We start from the raw sequence: 25,201 nt of genomic DNA, 5'->3' as shown, positions 1-25,201 counted from the left end.
TTTATAATTCAAACATAGTTTTTAGATAAGGTGTGAGGATTGGATAAGTCTCATCCCTTTTTGTGGCTGAAATCGACTCTGATTCCATTTTAATAAATCTCTGTATAACACTCCTCAACCTTGAAGCTTTCAGCCTTTTACCATGGAGAAACAACGCGCATTTCAGCAGTACCAACGTACAAGTATATATATAGCCTGTTGTTTTGAGAAGACCTAAATCGTTAACACAAACTTTCGGCTCACCTTCGAGTAAATCTTCAAAATTGTCAATGAGTGCGTCCAAGTTCTTCAAATTATCCACTAGGGTGGGCTCAATTGTCTTATTACAATCTTCCCATAATTGAACAACCGTATGTTCTGCAAGCAACGGTAAATAGTGCATTGTTGCGCTAATTTCATCAGTCAAAAAGAAGGATTCAAACATACTCAATTTATCTATTTGTAGAAGTATCCTAGACATATATTTGATACTTTGGTCCTCAGAGAAAGACTTTATTCTTTGGCTACTTGGGATGTCAGCTAGAACTCTATAATAAGCTCCAAGTATACGCCGTCTAAGCTTCATGGATTTATACCATTTAAAACTTGTAGAAGGTTTGCATATAGGCAGGTAAGTTGCAGAAAGGTTAAGTTCAGAGTGGTAAACTGGTCTAGCTATCCCACTACCAACCCCCTTACCACAGTTAACAAACAAGTGGTCACAAAGAGCAATATGAATATTACTGCTGCTTAAAGACTTGAACAAAGACACCAGGGGACTGCGAATGAACTTCTGGGTAAAGCCCAAACGATCTGTACCACCAAGCTCATGGAGCTTGTAGTATTCGTGCCGCAATTCATACAGTTCAAATATAAACATAATAATCGGCAGCCATACTTCACCACAGTAGTGCTTCACAGGGTCATCGTCAACTGAAGATGAAAGAGCCCAAGCAACGGAGTTCCAGAAACTACCACTCTGTGAGAGAACACGCGTAATTAAAGGATTATGGAAAACCGCTTTTTTTGTTTCCAGAGCACTGATATATTTATAGTTCACCGTTTCCGGGGAGCCTAAACTTTGTGGTAGTTCTTCAGCAATAAATGGAATATCAGAAACTTGGTTGTTAGTGCGAGTTCGGACTCTCTTAGATATAGTAGAAGTTGATTGTTTCGGGTCGATGCTATCAAGGAACGTAAAAAGCTGGCACCGCAGCAGCTCAAGCTCGAATAATTCATACTTATGTAGTTCGAAAACGTGTACTGTACGCAAAAGCTCATTTAGGAATCGCATGCAACGGTGGGCAATGTCTGTTCTTCCAACATTGTACGGATCGTTTCCCCTAATAAGATGATCCTTATAATGAGAAGATGCAGTAGCAAGCGTTAAAAGCACAACAATCACATCACTAGGGGGAATTGGTACTTGCCCTGATAAAAACTTATTCTCAAGCAAATAAAGAAGTTGCTCGTACTCATCAACTGAACACAAGGAGTTGTATTGTTCAAATTCCTTGAGACATTGTTCATTCAGTTCCACGAAATAATGCGGCAGCCCTGCATCATTAGACCCAACAACATAATGGTGACTGCTAGCAGCCATTTAATTAATAACGAAGATTGGAGCCCCAGGGGTAGGAAACCGTCTTCCAGTCTTTATCTTGATATATCTTAACCAGTATTTGTGTTACAATTGAATGATATTGAATTTATTTTAGAAAACGGTATCATCGTACATTATGATATAATGCGTGATTATATAATCAATGAGGAAATATTGAAATTTATTTGCATGATATATCTCATGCACAAAGAAGTTATCCTAAATTAATTGGAACTAGGTTGCTTTGTAGGTTTATCCATTAGCTAAATAATAGTAAAAGATGTCGATTGAAGAATATGCTCTTGAATTGAGGGCTGCTTTGCACCAATACCCTAACTTTCCAAAAGAAGGAGTTTTGTTTGAGGATTTTTTGCCAATTTTTAGATCGCCACAATTATTCCATAAATTGATTGAAGCTTTTAAACTACACTTAATTTCTGCTTTCCCAGATGTTAAGATTGATTATATTGTTGGTTTAGAATCTCGTGGATTTTTATTCGGTCCGACGTTGGCCCTGGCAATTGGTGCTGGTTTTGTGCCCGTGCGTAAGGCAGGAAAGCTTCCAGGTTCAGTTATGCAAGCGAAATATACCAAAGAGTATAGTGACGATGTGTTTGAACTTCAAGTGGATGCTATTCCAGAAGGTTCTAATGTTGTGATTATTGATGATATTATTGCTACGGGCGGTTCTGCAGCAGCAGCAGGTGATTTAGTTTTGCAATCAAAGGCTAAAATTTTGGAATTTGCATTTGTGATGGAATTAAGTTTCTTGAAGGGTAGAGATAAATTGCAAGCTCCTGTGTTCACCTTATTGAGTGGCCAACAAGAGGGTTTGAGAAAATAGTTTCAATTTAGAATTTTCAAAGTTCGTTTAGTAATTATTTGCTTGGGTGATTTTAGATCTGCCCCTACCATTTTTACAGTAAAGCTATGAAAGTTTACCAATTCTAAGATCTGAGAAACAAAACATATGGATGAATATATTGAAGTAAGTACTTATATGTTTTTTTTCAACTGCAGTTAGTCATATTTTATAGATGTTTAATTATGGAAGGAGCTCGAGTTGGTTCCCGCCTTCCTAGCGTGTGTATTTTATCGTTTTATTACTTCTGACCCTACCCTTTGCGTAGGAATGAAAGACGGAGTCATCAATGTCTGATTCAACAGTGGAAATATAATATTCACCTCCACCTTTGTAGGTCCAGGATACGCTATCATCTGGAAGGACGAATTTTTGTACTTTCAATCTATTCAGAATATTTTCAACATCATAAAAGTTAATCGTATAGCCTGAGGGTCTCAAATTCCTCAGGGTAATAAGTTTACAACCGGGTTTTAGTCTCTGAATAAGCCTTTCCACCATCTGGTTTAGCTTGGCATCGAATATAAAGTTATTAATCAGGATAATATCGCATTGAGGTAGCAACTCATTCACACGATGGTTATCAACAAAGCTTTTGCGTAGACAAAATTCAATTGGTCTTACTCGTATGCCCCATAAGGCACAACGATTCCTAAGTTCCTCAAGCTGCAATTCCGCCAATTCGCTAGCATTCTGCATAATTTCACATCCAAAACTTAATTTACAACCGTACTCCAATGAGGCTTGCACAACACAGTTACCAACTCCTGACCCTAGGTCCATAAATAGATGTTCTGACTTCAACCCACACTGATCAAATGCAGTGGACAGAAAGCTCGGCAGAAGTTCGCCGTATACAAAGTTACTGAAACCTTGGTACTCCTTCAGGCCGTTGACATTGGGCAAAATGCACCTGGAGTATGCAATCTGGAGAAAATCATGGATAAATGAGCGGGGTATACTCTTCAAAGAACGAAGCCGAGTTATAATAGAGCTTCTAGGTATTGACGTAATCACCTTGTTATACTCTTCAACGGTTTCTATAAACAACTCCTGATTCATAGTATCAAAGGCTTCATTAAGGCTTCGCACAATTTTTGTCCCTTGATCATAAAAAGGTTGTGGCATATATAGCATGACCGCGTACTCTATAAATTTACCAATCTCCACTATCGAATTGTAATACTGCTTGCTGTAGCTTGCAAAATCTATCTTATATTCTTCATAATGTTCTGGATACATAATTGAGTAAACCCTAATAATCCTTTGGGTCTCTGTGTCCTTTGTAGATAGAATCAACGAACTGGTTATGTTACCATTAAAAGATTCGCTGAAGTTATCAAGGTTAAAAAAGTCATGAGCTAGTATAAGCTTTTCATCTGAATCAACTATAAACGATTCATTGCCCTTTTTCTGCTGGTTGGAATCACTACTAGATTTACCTGCAGTCTGCGAACTTTCTTCAGGCTCAAAGTTAGCCAAGTTCGATATGTCTGGCAATTTTGTTTGATTTGATTTCGATATCACCTTATGCTCCTTTGAGGCTCCATTGGAAGTTGTCACCCTCTTAGTAGCTTCTTTACGACTCTTGTTCTTCTTCAAAGAGCTAACAGTTTTTGTACTTTTAATTGCAACACCGTTTTTAACTAATTTATTCTTGTTCTTTCTGGATGGTCTGCTGCTACTAGTATTCTTCTCTGCTTTCTTCATGTTATCATCCTGCTTCAAAACCTTAGTGTGCGTCAGCTTGTAGCTAACTTGTGGTCTTTTTCTCAACCAGGATTCAGGCAGACTGCATTGACTTCTCATATCATATTTATTCGAATCCTCTAGCAACTCCAGCAACATTCGGTTGGGTTTATGGTTACTGGTTTTATCTGATGTATCTGTTATTGCAGGAGTTCCTGAGTCAACTGCGGAACCTGAATTCTCTTCTCCAGCACTCGAACTCATAAACGTGTGAGGACTCTCCATACATGCATGTGGTATGGTCATTGCCGCCTTCCAAACTGGCGATATTCGATGTAGTTTAAGTTACTGCGTGCGCTGGTAAACCGTTAAGTCGCGTTAGACTTTGAACTTCTGTTAGCGTACAGAATTTTGCCTATGGCACTTTGAAGCTTCGGATATGAGAAGTTGCATAATTAACATTAAATCGTCAAAATCATATCCATGAAAGGTGATAAGGTTATTTAAAATGTCTAGTTTAACGTAGAGTTTATATATATGTATATATATTCAGAGATTCTCATTCGCTTCCATTACCTCCTTTAGTTGCGTGCTGGGAGAGACACTCCAATCAATCATAGGATGCTTTCTGGCATATAACCAGTCGTTTATCTTCTTGAAATGGTAGTTTCCAAAGAAGCCTCTGGAAGCCGAGAGAGGTGATGGATGAACAGACTTTAGTACCAAGAAGTTCTCCTGCTTCCTGTTCCCAAGCACTCCTTCAACAAGTTTAGCTGCATTGCTACCCCACAGAAGGAACACCAATGGTGCCCCCGACTGTTTTCTGTCATCAACAAGGAGCTGGACGACACGATTCGTGAAGGGCTCCCATCCCTTTTTGGAGTGGGAGTTTGCAGAGTGTGCTCGCACCGTTAGACTGGTATTCAGCAATAGTACACCTTGCTCCGACCAATGTGACAAATCACCAACGCTGAGATCTACAACAAAATCCGGGTAGTTGGTCTGCAGCTCCTTGTATATATTTTTCAAGGAAGGGGGTGCAGGCGTTGGTGGCTTCACACTAAACGCCAGTCCATGGGCCTGGTTATGGTTATGATATGGGTCCTGTCCAATAACCACAACCCGGACCTTGTCAAATGGAGTCAGCCGTGTCCAAGAATACACATCCTTGGGAGGCGGGAACACAGTATGCTGATTCTGCTCTCCGATCACAAACCTCTTCAGCTGCAGAAAGTAGTGCTTCGTAAACTCAGGACGAAGTTTACGGAACCATGTCGCGTCAATTGTGTTCATCTCCAACGACAACAGCTGCAGTTGCTCTGGCGTAAGACCAGCCCTGAACGACTCTACAGGCTTATCCTCGTTCAATTGCACATTGGCCACAGAACAATTCCTTTCCACCTTGCTTTGAACCCTCTTTTCCACCTTCTGTTCCTCAACATTAGAAGACGGCGTCGCGTTAGTTTTTGACACACTGAAAAACTCCGTAAGAGACCTCTGCTTTTTGGACTTTAACGCACTCGAAGCAACCTTTGGATCACTCAGTTTTCTTTTGGCAGTCAGTATCGTCATCATAAACTCCTTAGATTATACGCCTTCAGTCCCTAAGTTTCCTTCGTTTTAGTCAGCTCGTGATAATTAGAGAAACCACATGTCGGAACGAAGCGCAATGTTTCTTCTACAAAATTTGTACAAAATCCTTTACTCTCACTTTTAATCCAAACCAAACACTTCAGAAGACCACACCAACCCAAAACGATCAATTTCTGAGTAGGCAATAGCCTTATTTGCTTTCTGAAGTTCATAACGACACCACCAAGTGACTATTCCTGGAAAATCTTCTTCCTGAGACGCATCTTAATGACTAGTAGTCGATCATCCAACAAGTCTGTCACGACGTCATTAGGAAATAAAAATAGCAATAACAAATCGAATGGCACAGATACAGCTGTTGAGCCTGTTGATGAAGGGGAGGTTGAACACCTGCCACTGAACTCGTGGAGAGTTTGGTATCGGAAGCGTCGGCCGTCCATGAATACCAGTAGTAGCAAGAATATGAATACGATGCTAGAGAAGCTAGTTGAACAGGAGCAAGGGAGCACTGGTTCCAACAAACATAGCAGTACTTCGAACGGTAATAATACATCTTATTCTTCATGGTGGCGCAAGGGTTCATATACTTCACTGAAGGGGTTAGATAGGCGGTATTCTGATACCAGCAATGGTACGACTCCTGATTCGTTTGTTGAATCGGCTTTTCAAGGACAGCAAACGCCATCTTCACCTGAAGATGCAATCAATAAGGAGAGCTCTAGGGGTAAAAAGAGATCATGGCCTCTCTGGAACAAAAATAGTCCACCAATTGAAGATGACGCCGATTTCCCGCATCAGAGCAAGTCCAAAAAACCTGTGATTAACGAATTGATTTTATCTACTAGGAAGGGTGCTATTCTATTTAAACCAAAATCTGCCAAGGAGATAGCTCAGGAAGATAAAAGTTCTACTTCCCAACATGAGACTAGCGATAGCGCTCATCTTTTGGTACCCTCTTTTGACATTCTACCAAAACACACTCCATTTACTTTTCTTTACTCTTCCGTAGGGAGGTTAGGTCATAAGTGGAATTTAATTAACGAATCTAGATTGAAGAATTGTACGTTATACAGACGTGGACCGCAGACAACCCTAAATATGTTGTCTGCAAACAAATCAAAACCTGTAAAAGTCTTACTCGTGGGTGTGCATGGTTTCTTCCCCACAAAGATGATAAGGCCGCTTATCGGTGAACCTACTGGCACTTCTACCAAGTTTATTACCGAGGCAGAGAAAACTGTGGTTAGATGGTTCCGAGAAAAGAATGCCAGCGTGCAAATCAGTAAAATAGCTTTAGAAAAAGAGGGCAAAGTTTTCGAACGGGTAGGGTATTTTTTTGAGGTGATGAAGAAGTGGGCAAATGAAATAAATGATGCAGATTTTGTATATTTCGTCGCGCATTCACAGGGCTGCCCTGTCACTGTTATACTACTGGCTAAGTTAATCGAGGCAGGTGTTATCAACCTGAATCCGATCTACATTGATCCAGATGCCCCCGTAGATCTGGCAGAAACAAAAAGGAAAAAGGTTATTAGTGTTTTGGCCATGGCTGGCATTAATAATGGCCCGTTCTATGGCGTTGATCAAACTTTCCTGGTGAAAGCATATTCAACTATCGAAAATGATTCATTGCAAGAACTATTCCAGTTTCAAGACTTCAATACTATCCAATCTAAAAAGTACATCCAATCATTACGAATAATCATTGCAAGCAATGTTAAAATAACTTACATCGGTTCTATTAATGATCAGCTAGTTCCATTGTATTCTTCTACCTGCTTATTTGCTCATCACCCTAACATTTTTAGAGCAACATTCATTGATAAAGACTCAAAGACGCCTGCATTTATCACTCGCATTGTAAAGATTGCTCACCACTTAATAAACTTGGGTTATGATGATCACAATATCATAAAGGAAATAAGTGCATCTTTGGCAGGAAACTTGACGTGCGGTGGCCATTCCAAGATATACAACGAAGACCAGGTTTATGAATTGGGAATCAAATTCGCACTTGAGACGACTGATTTACCAGTTGATATCCCAGTAATTTACAAACCGTATCAAGTAAATCAATTGGGATCGAATCCATATCATCTACCTTGGTGTATGCGAGGTTTACTATATGAATGTGGAGCCCATCTCAACAAAGAGGAGATTTTGATGTTGTTTAAAGAATTTGATCGATGGGAACCTGAGACAAAGCAGTTGAAGGATGTTAAGTATAGGTTGAGTGGACTCAAGTCAAAATTATAGTAGTGACTGAAATATATTCAAAGTTTTCTTTCCTCAGCTATCCTAAATGCACTGGAACATGGAGACTAGCGTTTATAATAGACAAAATATTTGAAATATCTGAAATATCTTAAATATTGTTATCATCACCATCAGCACCATCATCATTTTACCTTAAATATGCCCTTAAGATTCTTAGATCTAAATCCACGCACATGATAACCCTCATTTTCAGTTGTTTGGATTCGCTTCCGCGATAGTTTCCGCTTCTTCAGCTGTGAGGAACCTTCTCCCTCCATATTTTCATCATCATCTTCGTCTTCAGGATGCACTTCGTTTCCTGCGGTGTTTCCTTGACCGTCACCAGCACTTGAGTTCCCCGCTGCATCGGTCCGCTTAAAAGTCTCCATAAACATTACTTCGTCAGTTAGATTGGCACTGTCATCTGTATCTTCGTCAAACATAGTTTTACGTCCTTCATTTATAACTTGCCTTAACCTTGCAACCCTATTATGCACTGCTATGCCATTTAGCTTACGCGCCTTAACCTTACCCCCAGGAGAGCGCAAAGGTGACAATAAGTGAAATCCAGCGCCATTGTTACTTGCACTACCATCACTGCCACTACCACTGCCACCACCTGTAGCTTCATTTCCGCCCCTGCCATTTAAATCTTCCTGCTTCTGCAGCACCTGCTCATCCTGATTAACTACACCTTCTTTAGATCTGGCTAGTCGCTTCTTGGCCGCCTCCAACTTAGACTCCAACAACGAACGCTGCGTCTTATTCAGATTCCTCAGCCTATCAATTTCCTGTCTCTGAGATACTGATTCCGTGATCAATTGTTCAACCTGCTTCTTTAGACTTATTGTTTCTTTAGTCAGTATCGATTCATGCTGTTGTTTTGTTTTAGGGTCGATGGACTGCTGTGCAATAATGTAATCGCTATAGATTCTTTCACATTGAATTACTGACTCATAGTAATTGGCTAGAGTTTGGAGCGCCGTCGACATAATTGGCTCTAATAATCTTAATCCTCAACTACCTTTCTTCTACCATGGGGTAATGTTGTGTAGTAATGGCTAACCTTTTGCTCAATAATATTTTCGAAAATTATTAGAATTGTTGATCTTGTTGATCAAACTGGGTGAATCAAAGCACATCTCAAAAACAGGCAAAGAACGAGCTACTAGGGCATAGAAGAGGTGGTAAAGCTTACAACTACTATTAGAAGTATGCTATGGAAGAATATGGTATTATTTATGGGTCTGCTGTATGCACATTTAGTAACTGGCTTGCTAACGTGGTCCGACATTATACCGTTATCGGATAGCAATGGCGTTGTGCATGTCACGCAAGAAAACTACGAGTGGTTGTCAAATGGAGCACGGGAATTTTATTCTATTGTACTAGTTACATCATCGAAGCCCGATAGCCATGGACAGGTGTGTAGGACTTGTGAGTCGTTTTGGCCAGTGTGGAACAAAATAGCGTGGACGTTAACACATACGCTACCTGAACAAAGAAGCCAGCACTTTTTGTTCTTTGAGATAGATACCAGTGAGATTCATAAATTTGTGGAGGACATGGGATTGGTTGATGTACCCCGATGTTTAGTATATCCACCAGGGGAAGAGAATGAATTATTCTCATTTTCTACTAGTTTATTTTATGAGTTTCAGATTAGCCCTGAGTTGACGGTAGATAAGGCTGTTCAATTTGCGGACTTCTTGGGGAGGATTCTCAATGTTTTTGTTAATATTCGGGAAGATTTCAACCTGAATTCATTCTTAAAAAGCTTTGCCAGTTTCATCCTAGTTTTTGTTGCATTTAAGAAGATATGCTTACCGCTAATCTCCAACAGGTTCAAGTTCATTGGATGCGTACTATCGCTGCTTGGAATCTTGATTTCCATTACGGGATATAAGTTTACCAAAATCAATGGCATTCCATTTATATCAAAGAATGAAGAAGGGCAAATAATGTTTTTTGCAGGTTCAACATCTTGGCAATTTGGAATTGAGATTTTAACGGTATCTCTAATGTATTGTGCCATGGCTATTTGTTTACTTCTCTTGATCTGGGTGATTAAAACTAAAATACGTGTTCCTCCATATGGGAGAATTTTAGCAATAATAATACTTGACGTTGCACTCTTCAACTTGTTCTCTTACTTCTTAGAGTGTTACAAAATCAAACTACCTTCTTATCCGTATCTTCTGCTATAATGACTCAAGTAGATATTTAATTCAATGAATCAGTATAAAATTTTTAAGCATTCACTTTAAATTTGTATAAAAGTTATATATACAGAAATCGTGTAATATTCTAGCACCACATCAGCTACCTATATTATCTGCGGTCTCTCTTGTCTATTAATAACTTCCTTTGATTCCTTATTAATAATGAAAATGGACACAAAGATTAAACTCGCTCCTATAAAATAGAGCAAGGTCATATTCCTACCCTTTATTATATAGTCTCCAAACATAGCAAACGGAATAGTAGCGCTTAAACCGACAGTCACTGTTAAAGGCGACGTTAGAAACATTGATTTCGCCCAGCAAAGCTCGCTCACTACCATGATGAAGCAGTTTAGAAATATAACAGAAATAACTTTTGGGTCATGCGGAAGTTCAAATGCCTCTAACCCAAGCAAATGTACAATAATAAGTAAGGGCCAGAAAAAGAGCAATGTAAATAAACCAACAAATCCAAAAAAAAGCATCATATCTAGTTGCGATTCATCTTGAACTTTGTACTTGAGAAGCGTGCAATAAAATCCATACATGATAGATCCAAGAAGGGCAAGCAGGTTGCCGAAGAATGTTGAAGGCGTCCCCGAGGTTCTCAAGTTTAAATCAGTGAACGAGGCCGCCCTAAGAGTAAAGTCTATCAATAGCTCTTTTAGAGAAGTAACCGCTGAATCTGAGTATGTAGTAAGTATAATACCAATAAACGATACTACACACCCAAGGACATACGCCTTATTAATCGAAACAATACGATAGCATGCACCAATTATCAAGGTGAAAAATGAAGATGTAGAGGAAAGTATGATCTGCGATGTAACTGACGTATAACTCAAAGCTGCATTGGCCGCGACATTGGCCAACACCCACATTATGCAAAAATCAGCACTAAGTTTCACAGTCTCACGTACAGACAACTCTTGTGTCGGGGCCGACGCTGCTTGCAGATCCACTTCCAATGGCACAGGCTCCGCCACCGAAGGAAAAGACAGTAACGACAAAGATGACGTCTGTTCAAAAGCCGCGACAACCTCCTCACCACTATGCCCCTCCTCCAAAAGCGGCTCATCGAGAAACCCTGCACCTCCTCCTCCTTCTCCTCTCGTAGCAACACCCATAAAAAGATAACCCATCACCATCTTCCACCCTCGAGGAAGCAAATAAATCACAAACGATGCAGTATTCAGATAAGTCACAAAAAAGGGCTTCCTGTACGTCCCATCTTCAAATATATGGCTCAAAAGAATCGCAGATAAAACCCAAAGAAACACCACCAAACCCAGGATAAACAACCCAAGCGTCCATCGCCGTCTTGCCACCTCCAACGAATTAACAGCCATCTTAACAAACACTATTTATCCTCTTCAAATATCCTCCTGAACAACCAACGATCGCTGTACTGCTGCAGAATCCACTAACAAACACTAAGAAGCCCCATTCGAGCCTACCAGATGGATCTTATCAATAAAAACCGCCAGATATAGATACCAACATATAATATGCATCCCACTAGCAATTTTTCACAGAAAACCGCGGTTAATCCCCAGTTTTATAATTAAATCTTCGAGTAAATACATTCTTTTAGATGCGTCTTGGCATTCCGCAGCTTTTTAGAGCCACAGCCTCGTGATGAAGATCTCATTCAGATCACGTGACTAAGATCATCTAGATCACGTGAACGTTATTTTAAAAAAGAAAAGATCCCAAAGTGAGAGTGGCGAATTGGCAACAATCAAAACAGCCACATAACGCAACGAGACCATTGAAACCGCTCACAAGAGGCCAATAATTAGTCGTTCGTGTTTTTGATTGGAGCTAGAATCATCGAGGTCACTTTGATATGAGTATGTTAGATTGATGGTAGCGTTCTGGAAAGTTTGCTTGTGTTTTTTCCCGTAAGTATCTCTCGTTGGAGGGCCCCCCTCAGTTGGCAGTTATTCAAGGGCATTGAGGTTGTGGTAAGAGAAATTTTTCAAAGGTTGGGGAAGGGGAGGAGGAATTGAGGAGAGTGGTGTTTGAGTGTTGGATATGGAGGTGAGGAATTGAATGGCGGCAACTGAGGATTACTGGGAGTTTTGAGGGGGGTTGGGGAGTGCGTGAGAGAGGGAAGGGGGAGGGAGCTTATTAAAAAGATTTTCATGGTACTAACTAAAGAAATTCGTTTTATTGTGATTAGCAAGCAACAACAATGCGGCAAAGAAAAAGATGTCCTTGGAGGAGTTCTTGGACGATAGTTCATTGAATGATTCAGTGTGGAATGAGAATGAGATAGATTTGAACGCAATCAGTACTACTTTAAGCAACACGACGTCGCTTGATCTGTTGAAATCGGCGTCTATTGTAGGTCATGGAGGACAGGGAGGTGGTGATCATGGCGGTGGTGGTTATTCTAATGGTAATAATTTCCATGGTTCAAACAAGCAATATGATGCGCCTTATATTATTAAGTTTTCTAATTTGCCAAGTAAGTTTTCCAACTTTGAGATCGAAGATTTGTTTCGTACCAAGTTTACGCGTTTCATGAAATTCAAGATGTTCTGGGAGTTGAATAAAAACCCCTCTTTGGATAGTACATCTGTGTTTGACAAGAATTTTACCAAGGCCTCGAAGGTATCCTTTGTACAGGTTTACTCGTTTAGAGATATGGATAAGATTATGTCTCAATGGCGAGAACCGTTGATGGATATTCATGCAATTAAGGTGGAGCCAGCGGAGTTTTCTGATTTTCAAAATTACGTTAACAAGCATACCCTCTTGACACCTACTTGTGCTGATCCTGCTAAGCCTTACCATGGTGCTGGGGCGGCGAAACTAGATGCGCCGAAAACTGTAACTACGCAGCAGACGAAGCCAAAGTCGAATCCATTTGGTGATGCAAAGCCTGTAGATACGCAGGCAAAGATATTGCAAATAGAAGAAACGGTTCAGAAGTTTCATATTGAAGATACTACCATCTTGAGGAAGATTTCTTTTGGCGAGGGGACACCTGCTGATATAAAGAAAGTCACTTTGTTGAAGAGAGATCATCAAAACTCAAAGGACGACTTACATGCCATCGAAGATGATCTTGAAGAAGAACAAGTAGGTGTAGAGAAAAATGACGTTCAGACAAAGGAAACGAAAACAGCAACTATTAAGCCAAGGTTGACATACTCGGAAGTTTTGCAAAAAGCTGCTAAGGAAAGGGATGACGCAGCAGCAGCAACAGCAGCAGCTAATGCCTCCTTGAAGCAAATTCCTTACTCTTCTTCAGATGCAGTGTCAACAGAGGCTTCTTCCAACTTGCCACCAAAGCATACTATCAGTAACAATGAATCAGGAAGGGAATACTGTAACGATTCCAAGGATGAAAATGATCCTCTTTCATCAAAATTTGTATTCAAGGATGGAGCTGAAAGTCAAAACAGATCTGGCCATTACCGCGGAGGTCATCGAGGCACCTTCCGTGGTAGAGGCAATTCAATTCGGAGAGGCCCTTCTCGTGGTAGCTACAGAGGGAATTTTGAACCAAGAGGCGGTAGCCACAATTCCCGTTTTAGAGAGAATTCTAACTTCGAAGGCAATGGCAATGATAGCGGCTCTAAGACCTTTGAGCGTAATAATGGCGATAGCGACAGGACTAATGGCGCTGCTAGAAATTATGCGACTGCCGGAGGCCATCGTCATGGCAATGATGGGGGCCATAGGGGCCCGAACACGTATTCACTGTTCCGTCCAGCTGCTGGATTCTTGTTGGGCGACAGCGGAAGTGGCAGTAATAACAATAATAGAGACAGCAGTAGGGGAGGCCGTGGAGGACGTGGTCGCGGCCGTGGAGGACGTGGCGGTGCACATTGATTTTTACCTCCCCTATTGTTACTAGTGTGCATTCAAATTCAATCTCAGTTCCTTTTATAAGGAGCATTGTCAACTGAATTATACGTATTATTTTTGTTGACGTGTTTATAACATACGTAGTTTTATCTACCAGTTTTGTTTTTACCTACTACTGTATAATAGTTTTCATTTTAACAAACCCAGAGAAATAGCAAGAAGACTCATTGTAAGCATTATTCTATCAATCCTTCTATTCCTTTTTCAATTTCGATGAACCATACAATACCTTTGAAACCTCTGTAATCGGTATATCATAGACCCCACTAGTTTCTTCAAATGCATATTTCCTTAAGAATTCCTCATGATCTTGGAATTCTACCAAAATAGCTTTCGAATCAGTGATCGTCTTTAAGTCATACAACGGAACATTTAACACATCATCGTTGAAAATTGGCAAACCAATATACGCAAAAAGCATCTGCATCAGTATCATGCACTGAATGCATATTATCCAATACCTTTGGGGTAGAATATCTAAAACCTCACTAATCAATAAACTAACGTTTTGTCTGATATTATTAGCCGTTTTGACGGGATGCGGTGGATAAGGAATAAGCATCCATATTGCAATGAAGACTAATATACATGTTATACCAACGGACTGAACAAATCCCGAATATTCCCTTCGAAGGTCTCTCATCTTGTAGAAATTAAATTGTAACACTCGCCCGCTGTCCCTCACATCTCTAATACCAGGTAGTTAACAACTAATTTAATTTTGAACGCCCCCACAAAACGAAAGTTGGACAATGAACTCATTTCAAATTACTTACAGTACCTAAATATATGACGGCGATTGAAAACTAATATACATACGCCAATAATGAAGAAATAATGAAATGATATGTGGAGTTTTTAAAAGTAGTAAAGAATTATTTGGCCAAGCCTTTTATAACAGTGAAATGTCAAAACGATCAACATTACATCGGTGAAGAGCAGTTCAAGTCTACAATTCTATTTCTATGACTTATGATTGATCCTCTGATGTATTAGTTTCACCATATACGATATGCACCTTCTTTACTAATCAAGTAGTTTCAAAGAACTGTTGTTGCTGCTTATTAGCCAGTTTACGTTCTTGTCTACCTTTTTTCATGACTTGTTTCAATGCAGCACTGTCCAATGGATCTAACAACTCAAAACTACAAAGCAAACCTTCGCTAACACTCATTACAGCACCCCAGTTGTCGAATTCACCACAGTAGTTCGGGGCACTGAATACAGTTACCAAGCTTCTATCGTTAAAAAATTCATAGCCATCTTCAACAACCATATGAGCTCTGCAAACCAAGTCAAACCCAAATTTATTCAAGAATTTGTTAATAGCAACTTTATTATAACAGTAACTCACACCACGCTCATTATCCTCCCACTCATTTGGAGAGTCTGTAGGATCAGACCATAGGAGGTCGTTGATTAAGCCAAAATCTGGTACGTCCGTAGGTCTGCTCACATGCCTGATTTCATCCATAGAATTTAAGACTGGCGATAGACCACCGTGTACACAGAAAATCTTACCGGCGACGATAGCTGCAAGTGGTAGGGTGTTAAATGTATCGATAAACACTTTCCAAGTTTTGATATTACAACGACGTTTACATTCATCGTAAAACCCATATACTCTTGTCACATTAGCACATTCGTGATTCCCTCTTAAAAGGAAAAAGTTCTCAGGGTATTTTATCTTATAACAAAGTAGTAATAGGATGGTTTCCAAAGATTGCTTTCCACGATCAACATAATCCCCTAAAAATAAATAATTAGAGGATGGAGGAAACCCACATTTAGTAAATAATCTTAATAAATCCGCATATTGACCATGCACATCACCGACAATCTTTACAGGAGGAGATAATTCCAACAATGACGGCTGCGAGAGGAATATTTCACGTGCTTGGTGGCAAATTTGAGTGACTTCAGAATTCTTTAAGCATACATTTCTGGTACGTTTCCCCAGATACCCAGCATCTAACAATTTCTGTATCATTTCATCTATATCAAGAGGTTTTATCTGTTTTTTCTTCTTAGGCAAAGAGCCATCCTGTGTTGATATTAGTAAATCTTCACCATCCTGTGGTAAGTTATGAGAATATAAATCCCCTCCTTCATTATCTATATCAAGTTCATGTTCCTGGTTTTCCAATGATTCAAAATCCAACGCTTCATTAGGATACCCATATGGGACAAGTTGACCATCAAAATAGTCAGCTGCGTCCTCTTTATCAACTGCTGGAGAAGCCATTGGAGTTGAGTACACTGAATTTCCCCCTCCACCACTAACTGTTGTGCCCAGAGATGATTTCCTGCTATGTGAGCTCGAATGTGAGGACGTACGGCTTAGAGTTGTAGGGTTTGGTGGTAAGTCTAAATGCTGTTGTTGACCACCAGATCTTCTTCTTTGACTGGAAGCACTACTCCTTCTCCTCGAATCTCTGCGTGATTTATGCGAGTGTGCATCATCATTTGCTTCTGAGCCATTATATGTCGTGTCCATATCATCATCCGTCAACGAATTTTCATTGTATGAAGTGTTCAGATTGTTCGTTGCTGTAAAATATCGCAAAATTGGAGATTTGGGTTCCATTTGGACCATTGAAGGTGGCAATTCACCATTACTAAAGCTAGAAGCCCTCGGTGTTCGCTGTTGCTCCGGTGATGTCCTTTGATCCTGCTGTAATTCATTTGTGTGTTGATGTGGCGTAAAACTGTGCTGCGAATTTGACCTCGACAGCACAGGTACAGCCAGGTTTAAATGTGTGTAGCTGTTTTTTCTTGATGCTGAAGAACCTGGAACAGAATTTGCACTGTTATCATTAGCACTGTTTTTCGGTGTATTTGGTACAGACCCAGGTTGAGACTTCCGTGACCTGGAAGATTTTACTGATCTAGAACTCTTGACAGATTGACCTGTATCAGTTCTTGTAAATTGAAGTAGCTCTTCGCCTCCAGAATTGCTATTATTGGAAGACTTTTTCTTCTTCGATGAAAGAGGCTTGGAAGGAGCGTTACCCATGGCGTTACGATTTCCAAATCAATATTAGTTACAAAACAAACGGAGAAGGAGAAAAAAGGCAGTCTGGTTATTACAGAATGCTAAAATGAGCGTACACTTCTACTGCTGTATGAAATGATCAAATGATCTCCTTAAGCTCTTGGTTTGGAACACAAAACGTTGAACCTGACGGGGTGGTTGAACTTCGATATATCAGATTTACGCCAACTCCCGCCTCCTCAACAATCAAAACCCCCCGATTAGTATACTGAGTCAGCCACCACACAAACTGGAAAACCTAAAATAGCTAAACCAGGCGTTTGAACAAAAAATAAAATAAAAATAAAACAATTCAGAAAATCACGCCTTTAATATGACTAATTCCAGGGCCAATGAGTGTCTTCCGAGCCCCAAAACTTTAATGCGACCAACTTAAAATTAAGAAAGTAATCAAAGCCAAATTTTTCTTTGTACTCTTCCCCGTGGTCCCACTCGCAACAACCAAATGTGCGTCCCTTTCCTTTCCGTTCCTTTCCTTTGTAATGTGTTATGGTATTTGCACCAAATTGCAGCTGTGAATCTTGCCTCTTCGTTAACCTTTTGCAAACTGGCGAGGAACTTTCTAACCTGTAAAATAAACTTACAATTTCGGAGTTTGAACGATTCAACTGCTTGCCGCCCTTGATTTTATGGTGTAGCTGCTTGTTATTGCTTCGTATGTTTCGCTGTTGTCAGTAACGAAAAGTCGTTAAGTACCTTTCTTCTACGCCCCCCTCCCCTGCCATTGCTCATGTTATGTCCGGGTAACAAAGACTTCCCCTAAATTAGTTATCACGTGACAAATAATTATTTTTCAATATTTTTAGATTTATTGAATTAAACTTATTAACGGACATAATCCACCTCGTATCGAGCAATGGGGACTAGGATTTTAGGATAACTGAAGCATTAGGCTGGGTTAAGGGTACTTGGGAATGGATAGGTCGGTTCAGCAGACAGACTTTGATGCTCTGTCTTACAAAATGGCGGCGATCTCAAAGGGATACCTCCCCAGTGTGCAGCAAACCGCTACCTGTTGCTATAAAAACTACAAGGAGACACATTTGGAGTACTGTAACACTCTGAAGAAATTGAACCGACGTGCCTATTCAAGGGTTCATAATGCGTGTAGAAGCCTATTACCTGTGATGAACTACGGGACATATCTGCGGACGGAGTCGGTAGATGTGGAATTGCACAAGTTCCTGGAGCGGTACGGAGAACGAGCGCAGGTTGTGAACCTGGGTTGTGGTTCTGATTTGCGTATGTTGATGATTATGGATGCTTTTGAGAATGTTCGATACGTAGATATCGATTTTCAGGCGTCAGTTAAGTTAAAGAAGGATGTGTTGATAATAAACGAGAGGCTTAAGCAGCAGATAAAGGTTGGAGACGGGTTTTCCGAGGATCGAATTGTCACTGATCGATATGTGTTGGTGCCTGGGGATCTGAGAAATGGCGCAGAAATTTGCAGCCTCCTGAAGGAATTTACGTCAAGAGATGTGCCTACAATTATCATCACCGAATGCGTTCTATGCTATCTTAGTGATGACAGTTCCAAAAATATCATTGACGTGGTAATCTCCTTCTATGAACACGGCGAATGGATCAGTTACGATCCGATTGGCGGCGCAGACAACAATGATCGCTTCGGAATCATCATGCAGGCTAACTTGAGAGAGTCAAGACGCCTGGAGATGCCGACTCTCATGATGTATAATTCGAAGGAGACGTATGCATCTAGATTCCCATATAACTCTAGCATTAAAACTATGTGGGAATACTACGAAAGTGATATTTCGTCTAAGGAAAAACAGCGGCTGAAAACACTGCAATTTCTGGATGAGTTGGAAGAATTGGAAATTTTACTATCACATTATATAATACTAATTACCTCTTGGTAAATATAGATATCTGATATATATAAGCGCTTTTTTATCTAAAGAGCAAGCCATTACCTTCACCTTGTGTCCTCCATTGGGCACTGGACACAGTATCATTTTCCAACCGGTACAACCTCCAAGCTTCCCGAATATGTTCGGGAAGAAGGGGACTATTCATATACTTTTCTACGCTTACATCTACCGCATTAAACTGGGTGACCAGCTCATTGTATTGTTTGATAATGCCTCGTCTTATTTCTTCTGTATTCTTGGTACTTTTCAAGAGCTTGTTGCTCATCTGTACAAACACAACTTCGCCCTTGTCATCATCGTAATAAGTATCACTCTCCTGTTCATCGACACTATCGTCTATGCTCTCTTCAGTTTCCACCAAAAGCGTCAATTTCTTCAGGTGCTTCTTCAATTTGTTCCCGATAACTCTCCGATCATAAAACCTGTTCGCCATTAGCCCCATTAACCACTTTAGTTTTACATCAATGGCTTTTTCAACAACTTCCCCAACAAAAATCTTTCCAATACCTCCCAGAAGTAAATTGACATTTGCAGCAACTGTTTGGTTCGTTACTATACCTGAGATTTTCTTTACTTGGTTTTTTGCTAACGAAGTTCTCTTAAAAACCTCATAACGGTTCATCTGTTCTTCATCCAAATGATCTACAAAGAGCTTCTTAACCTCTTGTTGATCTAGCTCCCTTGGTCTTGGTAGCTCTTGAATATACTCTTCATATATGTCACGCGGAAACTTCATATCTTTTGGAACTTCATTAACCTCTCCAAATTTACGTTTCTTCCGAGGGTGTTTCTCATATTCTTCAGATTGAGTTTCTTCATCAGCTGTCTTTAAATATGTATTCAAGTACTTATCCATTGTACCTCCTGTACGGTGATTCTTCAACTTCCAATTAACGTATTCCTGATCTTCATTTATAACTTGATCAATCATGTGTTTGATCGCCATATAGTTTGCATACGTGACTTGAGGTGGATAATTTTCCATTGGAATCTTATCTAATGGTCCATGCGTTTCTGCCATCGCCGATCATATATATATTATGCCCTTTTGTTGTACAAACATCCACCGTTCATGTAAATTACTAGCTAAGTTAATGGCCTTTATAAAGTAACCTGTTTTTTTGAGTGACGGCAAGAGTACTTCAAACAATGCGACTAGTTAAATCTAACAGAAGGCTCACATAAATTATATATATATATATATATATATATATATAATGGTATATTGGGATTGAAAATGTATAGCTTAATTGCAGCATGCAGACAAAATTGTCTTATGCAGACGGAGATTCTTATTGCATTTTTTCTTTAGATGCTCCTTCTTCAGTTGACGTATCATCATCGGATTCAGAATCCTGCTCTCTCCAGATCTTCAAGAAGCCAGCGATGGTTACAATACTAATTGGACCTAGCAGAGGTAGATACACAGCAACTTTATGTTCTTGAGGTAAGAACATTTGCTGGACCATTTCCTTGTGGAAAAAGGCTTTTTCACACAGGTAAACTAATTTGTTACTTTTGATCAACGCATCGTTCCAAACTTCATGGGAGTTTTGTTTAGCGGGGTTATTTAGCATTTCAATTGTTTCCAACCTTAGATCTAATGCATCCTTAACGTTTGTCAATACGTCTATCGGTATAGTCATCTGAGGTAAATTTGAAGTCATTTTGACCAATGACCACAGTGTGTTGATGCTATGATTTAAATTGTTCAAAATAGTTAATCTCTTGAAGGAGTCGAGAGTAATCACAGGAGAAGATAAACCTTCAGAATCCTCAGTAAAACCTAAAAGTTGCAAAAGTTCATTTGAAAATTTGTGCATTACAGGAGCTAAGTAGTCTTCGCTTAAATAAGGATTCTCAGGTAGCGGTTCATCGTTAATTATCAAAGTACCCCATTGTGGAACCAGAAACGAGTTCCAATGTTTATCAGAGTTAATAAATGGTAGGGAACCTGTACTATTTGATGGAAATACAATCGCTAGATGTAAACAATTTTGCTCTTCATAATAGTTGGCAGACGATAACTCGGACAAGTCAATGGTTTGGCTCAAGTCTTGCTGGGATAACAAAGATCTATTCTTTAAATGATGTAGATTTAAATCGTTAAAGTAGATGATATTGGTGTCAATCGTGAAATTGACAAGTGGGGACAAGAATTGCCTCAAGGGTGTTAAGTACTTCAACGCCACATGTTCAATCTCCCAAGAAACAGGATTACCATCACCAGAAAGCAAACTTATAGACAAATGCACATTAGGATTGTATTCAATAGCCATATTCTTGACCCGATTCGAATCCACACCAGAAGTATACTTTTTGTTCAGCCGGTTCCATTCCAACTGAAAAGTATGCTCAACTAGGCTCTGGGAAACAAAAAACGGCAAGTCGTTATGCAACACATTGTCTAGGTTGTGAAATAAAATAGTCTTCCTTCCATCAGAGGGAATAACGAATCCAGGTGATTCATCATTCTCTAATATAACCACATACTCGTTATGAAGATCAACAGATCCATCCTCAGGGTATGGCAGCACCTGTAATGACCAGTTTACATACCGTTCCTTGTTTTGCAACATATGATTAACCTGCAATTGAACAGCATCATGTAGATCAGGAAATTTAAAAGTTTTCGACATAATATACACCGGTATCACCATATGAACATCATGGTTATTGCCCTTATATAGGCTTTCAATATATTCTGCAGGTAATGGTGCTCTATGGATAGTAGTTAACTTGTACCATACTGGCACCCCTATCAGTAGATATAAAGCTAAAAACCAGACAGCAGTAGCTCGACGTAAACGTATATTTGACATCTTGGATACCGTGCTACTCTTAAAGATGCTAACAACGTTTGTATAGCACTACAAATTTACGTAAATCGTAGAATCTACAAACGCGCGGCGAATGACATGGCGGTACAGCGAACTCACTCCGTGACAGATGATTCACAACTAATTAGCAGTTGGAAAGGTCTTAGAGGGCACTACTACCACTAAGCTGTTCTGAAATTGACCAGTATATGCTACGATGTCGCGTATATGGATAATTACGACTTTTTAGCCCAAATATTTGACGTTGCCTTTATCCCTTTCGAACATAATGCATTATGTAATCGGGGCTCGAGGATATCGAAAAACTTCGAGATGCGATGAGCATTATTGGACAAGTTTACAGTTCCAGACATAAAGTACCTTTTTGTTTAAAAAGAGGCTTCTATGGCTGATGATTTTGGTAGGATTGGTTAGAAATGGCAGAATATAAGGAGGAAAAGTATGTCCATCAGGTATACAATGAAATAGCACCGCATTTCTCTCAAACTCGTTATAAACCTTGGCCGATAGTGGAAGAGTTTCTGAAACAACAGAGAGCGGGTAGCATTGGCATTGATGTTGGTTGTGGAAACGGGAAATATCTAGGAGTGAATCCTGACATTTACATTCTAGGTTCTGATAGGTCATCTGAGCTGATATCTTGCGCTCACGACCTTAATCCGTCGTACAATGCCATTATTGCCGATGGATTGTGTTTACCACATAGAGATGACACATTTGACTTTGCCATCTGCATTGCCGTTGTCCATCATTGGTCGACTAAGGAACGGCGCATAGCAGCCATTAGACATATACTGAGCAAGCTGAGGTCCGGAAGTGAGGCTTTAATATACACATGGGCCTTGGAGCAGGCCGAGTCTCGAAGAGGGTACCAAGAAGGTATGGAACAGGACGTGCTAGTTCCCTGGGTGTTGCACCAGAAAAAGCCGCAGTCTGCTGAAAAGGAGAAACATATCAAAAAGCCTGATTTACAAGAAATTCCAGCATCCGAAAGAGCTGCTTATATCGAACGTTGGAAACAGGAGCAGGAGAAGACAAGACAGCAGGAAAAAGAGGCTCGAACAGAGCACAACAGTAAGCAAGGCACCCCAGTTACCAAGTACAGATATTACCATCTATATCGTAACGGTGAGCTGGAAGAGGACTGCAGACGTGCCGGAGGCATAGTCGTCAAGCGTGGCTACGAGAAAGACAACTGGTACGTTGTAGCCAAAAAACCGTAAATTACCACCATCAATACCAAAGCTACCCGCTCTCTGTACGTAACAAAAGTAACGTACCACCCATTCACAAGTATTTAGTCTATTAGTAAACACAGTAATCATCCCTATATACTCTTTTTACATCGTCAACCTTTTATATATACGCCAGCCATCGTTGGCACACTTTTTGAAAAAAGTGCACCAAACGTTTGATTTTGCGATAACACCCCTGCTTTCGACATTTTCGGATACGTTCACATAAAAAGCTAAAGAACAGCAGCACCGAAGGGATATCTAGAAGTTGACAATAAACAGTTGAAGAATGCCTATTGTCTATAACGGTAATCAAGAGTTCCATCTGCAACATTCTGAGGAGGAGAAATTGAATCAGTTCCAAACCATTACTTCGTTTCCTGAAGATGAATTACCGTTAATAATTAAACTTCTACAAAACCATTCATGGCATTTGGAACCTGCTTTGAGTCGATACTTCGATGGTGATTGGAAGGAAAATTTGAATGCTACAGCAGGTCCTAGTCGTGCTGAAGAGGATGACTTTACACACATAACGCCAAATATGGCGACACAGCATGTTGTACCATTTTTGGCAGCGGACAGAAACTTTATCCCATCCTTGCCGATAGTGAGCCGATTGCCCCAAGATTATAAGGAGAAGTTTCAGATTGTTGGACTGCAGTCAAATAGAAGTAGTCTTGATACAAATCCTATACTTCTTGTAGTTATGCTGCTACCTAGTCTAATCGTGAAGCTTGGTGTGGATATTTTTTCATTTATATGGAATTTGATATCATTTGGTTTTGGGGATAACAATGCCAATGGTGTTCAAAAGTTTACCAGATTCCCAAGTAAAATTCAGGAGCCTGTAAGACCTGTTTCGGACGATATAACTGCCGTTCTTGGTCCAGAATCAAACGAGTTATTGACATTGGCAAGCAAGTTGTCCTTTAATGAGTTGTGGGAAGATTGCGAGAGGAAGTTCAAGTTCATGCTGATCATTTTCCTTGGAAATTTAGTTGGAGAAGATTCAGACTTAGGCTCTCAACGGTTTCTAAAGAATATTATAGCAGATGAGTCTACTATATCCTATTTTAACGAAAACAAGCAGAACTTGGAAATATATTTTGGTTCGTCGCATGATAGGGAAACGTGGTATGTTGGGAAACACTTAGATGTAAGGTATACCCCAGAATGCTATTTGGTGGCAAATGTTCTAAACGCCAACGGGTCCTTTAACGGAGCCACTAGGATGTCATTATTGGGTAAAATCAGACTAACCTCCCTCAGGAGGTTTCAAAGGTCATTGCGCATGCACATGGATAAATATTCTGCAGAACTCATCATCAGCCGTAATGAGAGGGAGGAACTTGAGTTGGCCAGAAAGCTCAAAGAATCACAGGATCAGGCCTTTGAAGAATCATTAAGGCAGGACCAAATAAAGGAAGAAAAACGGCGTATCGAAGCGGAACAACTAAAGCTAGCTAAGTTACTGGAAGAAGAGACTGAATATAGAAGAAAGATACAAGCTACAGCCCGCAACTTGTTCTGGTTGAATACTACTGTTACAAACCTTGATTGCAGAAGTACTAATCATGAGAAGGATGATAAGCAGGCAGTATTGCAAATTCGAACATCAGATGGAAAACGCATCATCAAAAAATTTCCAGGTCGTACAAACTTGCGCCAACTATATTTGGATGTTGGATGCCATTTGTACCTACAGGAAACGAGTAACGATGCAACCGAAATACAATCAAAATTGGTTGAACTTATCAACAGTTTAGCAGCCGACAGCTCAGTACTTTGTTTTAAAGACAGTTGCGAAATGAATCTTAACACTATAGAGGAAATCAAGGCAACAATCAATGAAGAATTAACCAAGTTGGATGATATAGACAAACCGGGAAACCTTCAGATAGCAGAATATATCGATTTTGAACTAGTTTCACCATTCCCAAGATTCAAGATCCCCTTTGATGATGAATTACTTATTCAAGATATATCAAAAATTTGGCCCAATGGTAGCTTACTAGTAGAATATGTGGAACAAGAACAATTAGATTCACTGAGTGACGATTAGGGATTGATGTAAAGTGTTTAATAAA

General features: G+C 39.9%; 15 protein-coding genes and 1 further gene across 15 annotated transcripts; 7 read left to right on the top strand and 9 right to left on the bottom strand.

Moving 5' to 3' along the window:
• Position 1: 1 nt before the first annotated feature.
• Positions 2-1,582, bottom strand: NSE5 (Smc5-Smc6 complex subunit NSE5; the record flags this gene model as incomplete). The annotated part of the gene is made up of 1 exon (XM_003645941.1): positions 2-1,582. The coding sequence occupies one exon, from the start codon at positions 1,580-1,582 to the stop codon at positions 2-4; it is 1,581 nt and encodes a 526-aa protein (XP_003645989.1).
• A 280-nt stretch (positions 1,583-1,862) lies between these two features.
• On the top strand, positions 1,863-2,426 carry APT2 (adenine phosphoribosyltransferase APT2; the record flags this gene model as incomplete). Its single annotated transcript, XM_003645940.1, has 1 exon — positions 1,863-2,426. One exon carries the CDS (start codon positions 1,863-1,865, stop codon positions 2,424-2,426), a length of 564 nt encoding a protein of 187 aa, XP_003645988.1.
• Positions 2,427-2,660: 234 nt separating this feature from the next.
• Positions 2,661-4,439, bottom strand: DOT1 (histone methyltransferase DOT1; the record flags this gene model as incomplete). The annotated part of the gene is made up of 1 exon (XM_003645939.1): positions 2,661-4,439. The coding sequence occupies one exon, from the start codon at positions 4,437-4,439 to the stop codon at positions 2,661-2,663; it is 1,779 nt and encodes a 592-aa protein (XP_003645987.1).
• A 243-nt stretch (positions 4,440-4,682) lies between these two features.
• Positions 4,683-5,705, bottom strand: UNG1 (uracil-DNA glycosylase; the record flags this gene model as incomplete). Its single annotated transcript, XM_003645938.1, has 1 exon — positions 4,683-5,705. The coding sequence occupies one exon, from the start codon at positions 5,703-5,705 to the stop codon at positions 4,683-4,685; it is 1,023 nt and encodes a 340-aa protein (XP_003645986.1).
• Positions 5,706-5,993: 288 nt separating this feature from the next.
• On the top strand, positions 5,994-7,982 carry Ecym_4089 (uncharacterized protein; the record flags this gene model as incomplete). The annotated part of the gene is made up of 1 exon (XM_003645937.1): positions 5,994-7,982. One exon carries the CDS (start codon positions 5,994-5,996, stop codon positions 7,980-7,982), a length of 1,989 nt encoding a protein of 662 aa, XP_003645985.1.
• Positions 7,983-8,125: 143 nt separating this feature from the next.
• Positions 8,126-8,974, bottom strand: LRS4 (Lrs4p; the record flags this gene model as incomplete). The annotated part of the gene is made up of 1 exon (XM_003645936.1): positions 8,126-8,974. The coding sequence occupies one exon, from the start codon at positions 8,972-8,974 to the stop codon at positions 8,126-8,128; it is 849 nt and encodes a 282-aa protein (XP_003645984.1).
• Positions 8,975-9,196: 222 nt separating this feature from the next.
• OST6 (dolichyl-diphosphooligosaccharide--protein glycotransferase) lies at positions 9,197-10,189 on the top strand (the record flags this gene model as incomplete). The annotated part of the gene is made up of 1 exon (XM_003645935.1): positions 9,197-10,189. The coding sequence occupies one exon, from the start codon at positions 9,197-9,199 to the stop codon at positions 10,187-10,189; it is 993 nt and encodes a 330-aa protein (XP_003645983.1).
• A 119-nt stretch (positions 10,190-10,308) lies between these two features.
• On the bottom strand, positions 10,309-11,553 carry Ecym_4086 (uncharacterized protein; the record flags this gene model as incomplete). The annotated part of the gene is made up of 1 exon (XM_003645934.1): positions 10,309-11,553. The coding sequence occupies one exon, from the start codon at positions 11,551-11,553 to the stop codon at positions 10,309-10,311; it is 1,245 nt and encodes a 414-aa protein (XP_003645982.1).
• Positions 11,554-12,418: 865 nt separating this feature from the next.
• Positions 12,419-14,050, top strand: PSP2 (Psp2p; the record flags this gene model as incomplete). Its single annotated transcript, XM_003645933.1, has 1 exon — positions 12,419-14,050. The coding sequence occupies one exon, from the start codon at positions 12,419-12,421 to the stop codon at positions 14,048-14,050; it is 1,632 nt and encodes a 543-aa protein (XP_003645981.1).
• A 229-nt stretch (positions 14,051-14,279) lies between these two features.
• On the bottom strand, positions 14,280-14,729 carry GPI19 (phosphatidylinositol N-acetylglucosaminyltransferase GPI19; the record flags this gene model as incomplete). The annotated part of the gene is made up of 1 exon (XM_003645932.1): positions 14,280-14,729. The coding sequence occupies one exon, from the start codon at positions 14,727-14,729 to the stop codon at positions 14,280-14,282; it is 450 nt and encodes a 149-aa protein (XP_003645980.1).
• A 387-nt stretch (positions 14,730-15,116) lies between these two features.
• On the bottom strand, positions 15,117-17,102 carry PPZ1 (salt homeostasis regulator; the record flags this gene model as incomplete). Its single annotated transcript, XM_003645931.1, has 1 exon — positions 15,117-17,102. One exon carries the CDS (start codon positions 17,100-17,102, stop codon positions 15,117-15,119), a length of 1,986 nt encoding a protein of 661 aa, XP_003645979.1.
• A 953-nt stretch (positions 17,103-18,055) lies between these two features.
• On the top strand, positions 18,056-19,024 carry PPM1 (leucine carboxy methyltransferase; the record flags this gene model as incomplete). The annotated part of the gene is made up of 1 exon (XM_003645930.1): positions 18,056-19,024. The coding sequence occupies one exon, from the start codon at positions 18,056-18,058 to the stop codon at positions 19,022-19,024; it is 969 nt and encodes a 322-aa protein (XP_003645978.1).
• Positions 19,025-19,055: 31 nt separating this feature from the next.
• Positions 19,056-20,057, bottom strand: TAF11 (TATA-binding protein-associated factor TAF11; the record flags this gene model as incomplete). Its single annotated transcript, XM_003645929.1, has 1 exon — positions 19,056-20,057. One exon carries the CDS (start codon positions 20,055-20,057, stop codon positions 19,056-19,058), a length of 1,002 nt encoding a protein of 333 aa, XP_003645977.1.
• A 271-nt stretch (positions 20,058-20,328) lies between these two features.
• GPI17 (GPI-anchor transamidase GPI17) lies at positions 20,329-21,858 on the bottom strand (the record flags this gene model as incomplete). Its single annotated transcript, XM_003645928.1, has 1 exon — positions 20,329-21,858. One exon carries the CDS (start codon positions 21,856-21,858, stop codon positions 20,329-20,331), a length of 1,530 nt encoding a protein of 509 aa, XP_003645976.1.
• A 434-nt stretch (positions 21,859-22,292) lies between these two features.
• Ecym_4079 lies at positions 22,293-23,185 on the top strand (the record flags this gene model as incomplete).
• A 215-nt stretch (positions 23,186-23,400) lies between these two features.
• Positions 23,401-25,176, top strand: UBX2 (Ubx2p; the record flags this gene model as incomplete). The annotated part of the gene is made up of 1 exon (XM_003645927.1): positions 23,401-25,176. The coding sequence occupies one exon, from the start codon at positions 23,401-23,403 to the stop codon at positions 25,174-25,176; it is 1,776 nt and encodes a 591-aa protein (XP_003645975.1).
• Between the last annotated feature and the right edge of the window lie 25 nt (positions 25,177-25,201).

Source organism: Eremothecium cymbalariae, chromosome 4 (genome assembly GCF_000235365.1).
Source record: "Eremothecium cymbalariae DBVPG#7215 chromosome 4, complete sequence".
NCBI classification, from domain to species: Eukaryota; Fungi; Ascomycota; class Saccharomycetes; order Saccharomycetales; family Saccharomycetaceae; genus Eremothecium; species Eremothecium cymbalariae.
Note: the sequence above shows the minus strand (reverse complement) of the source record. Positions and strands in the feature narration are given on the sequence as shown.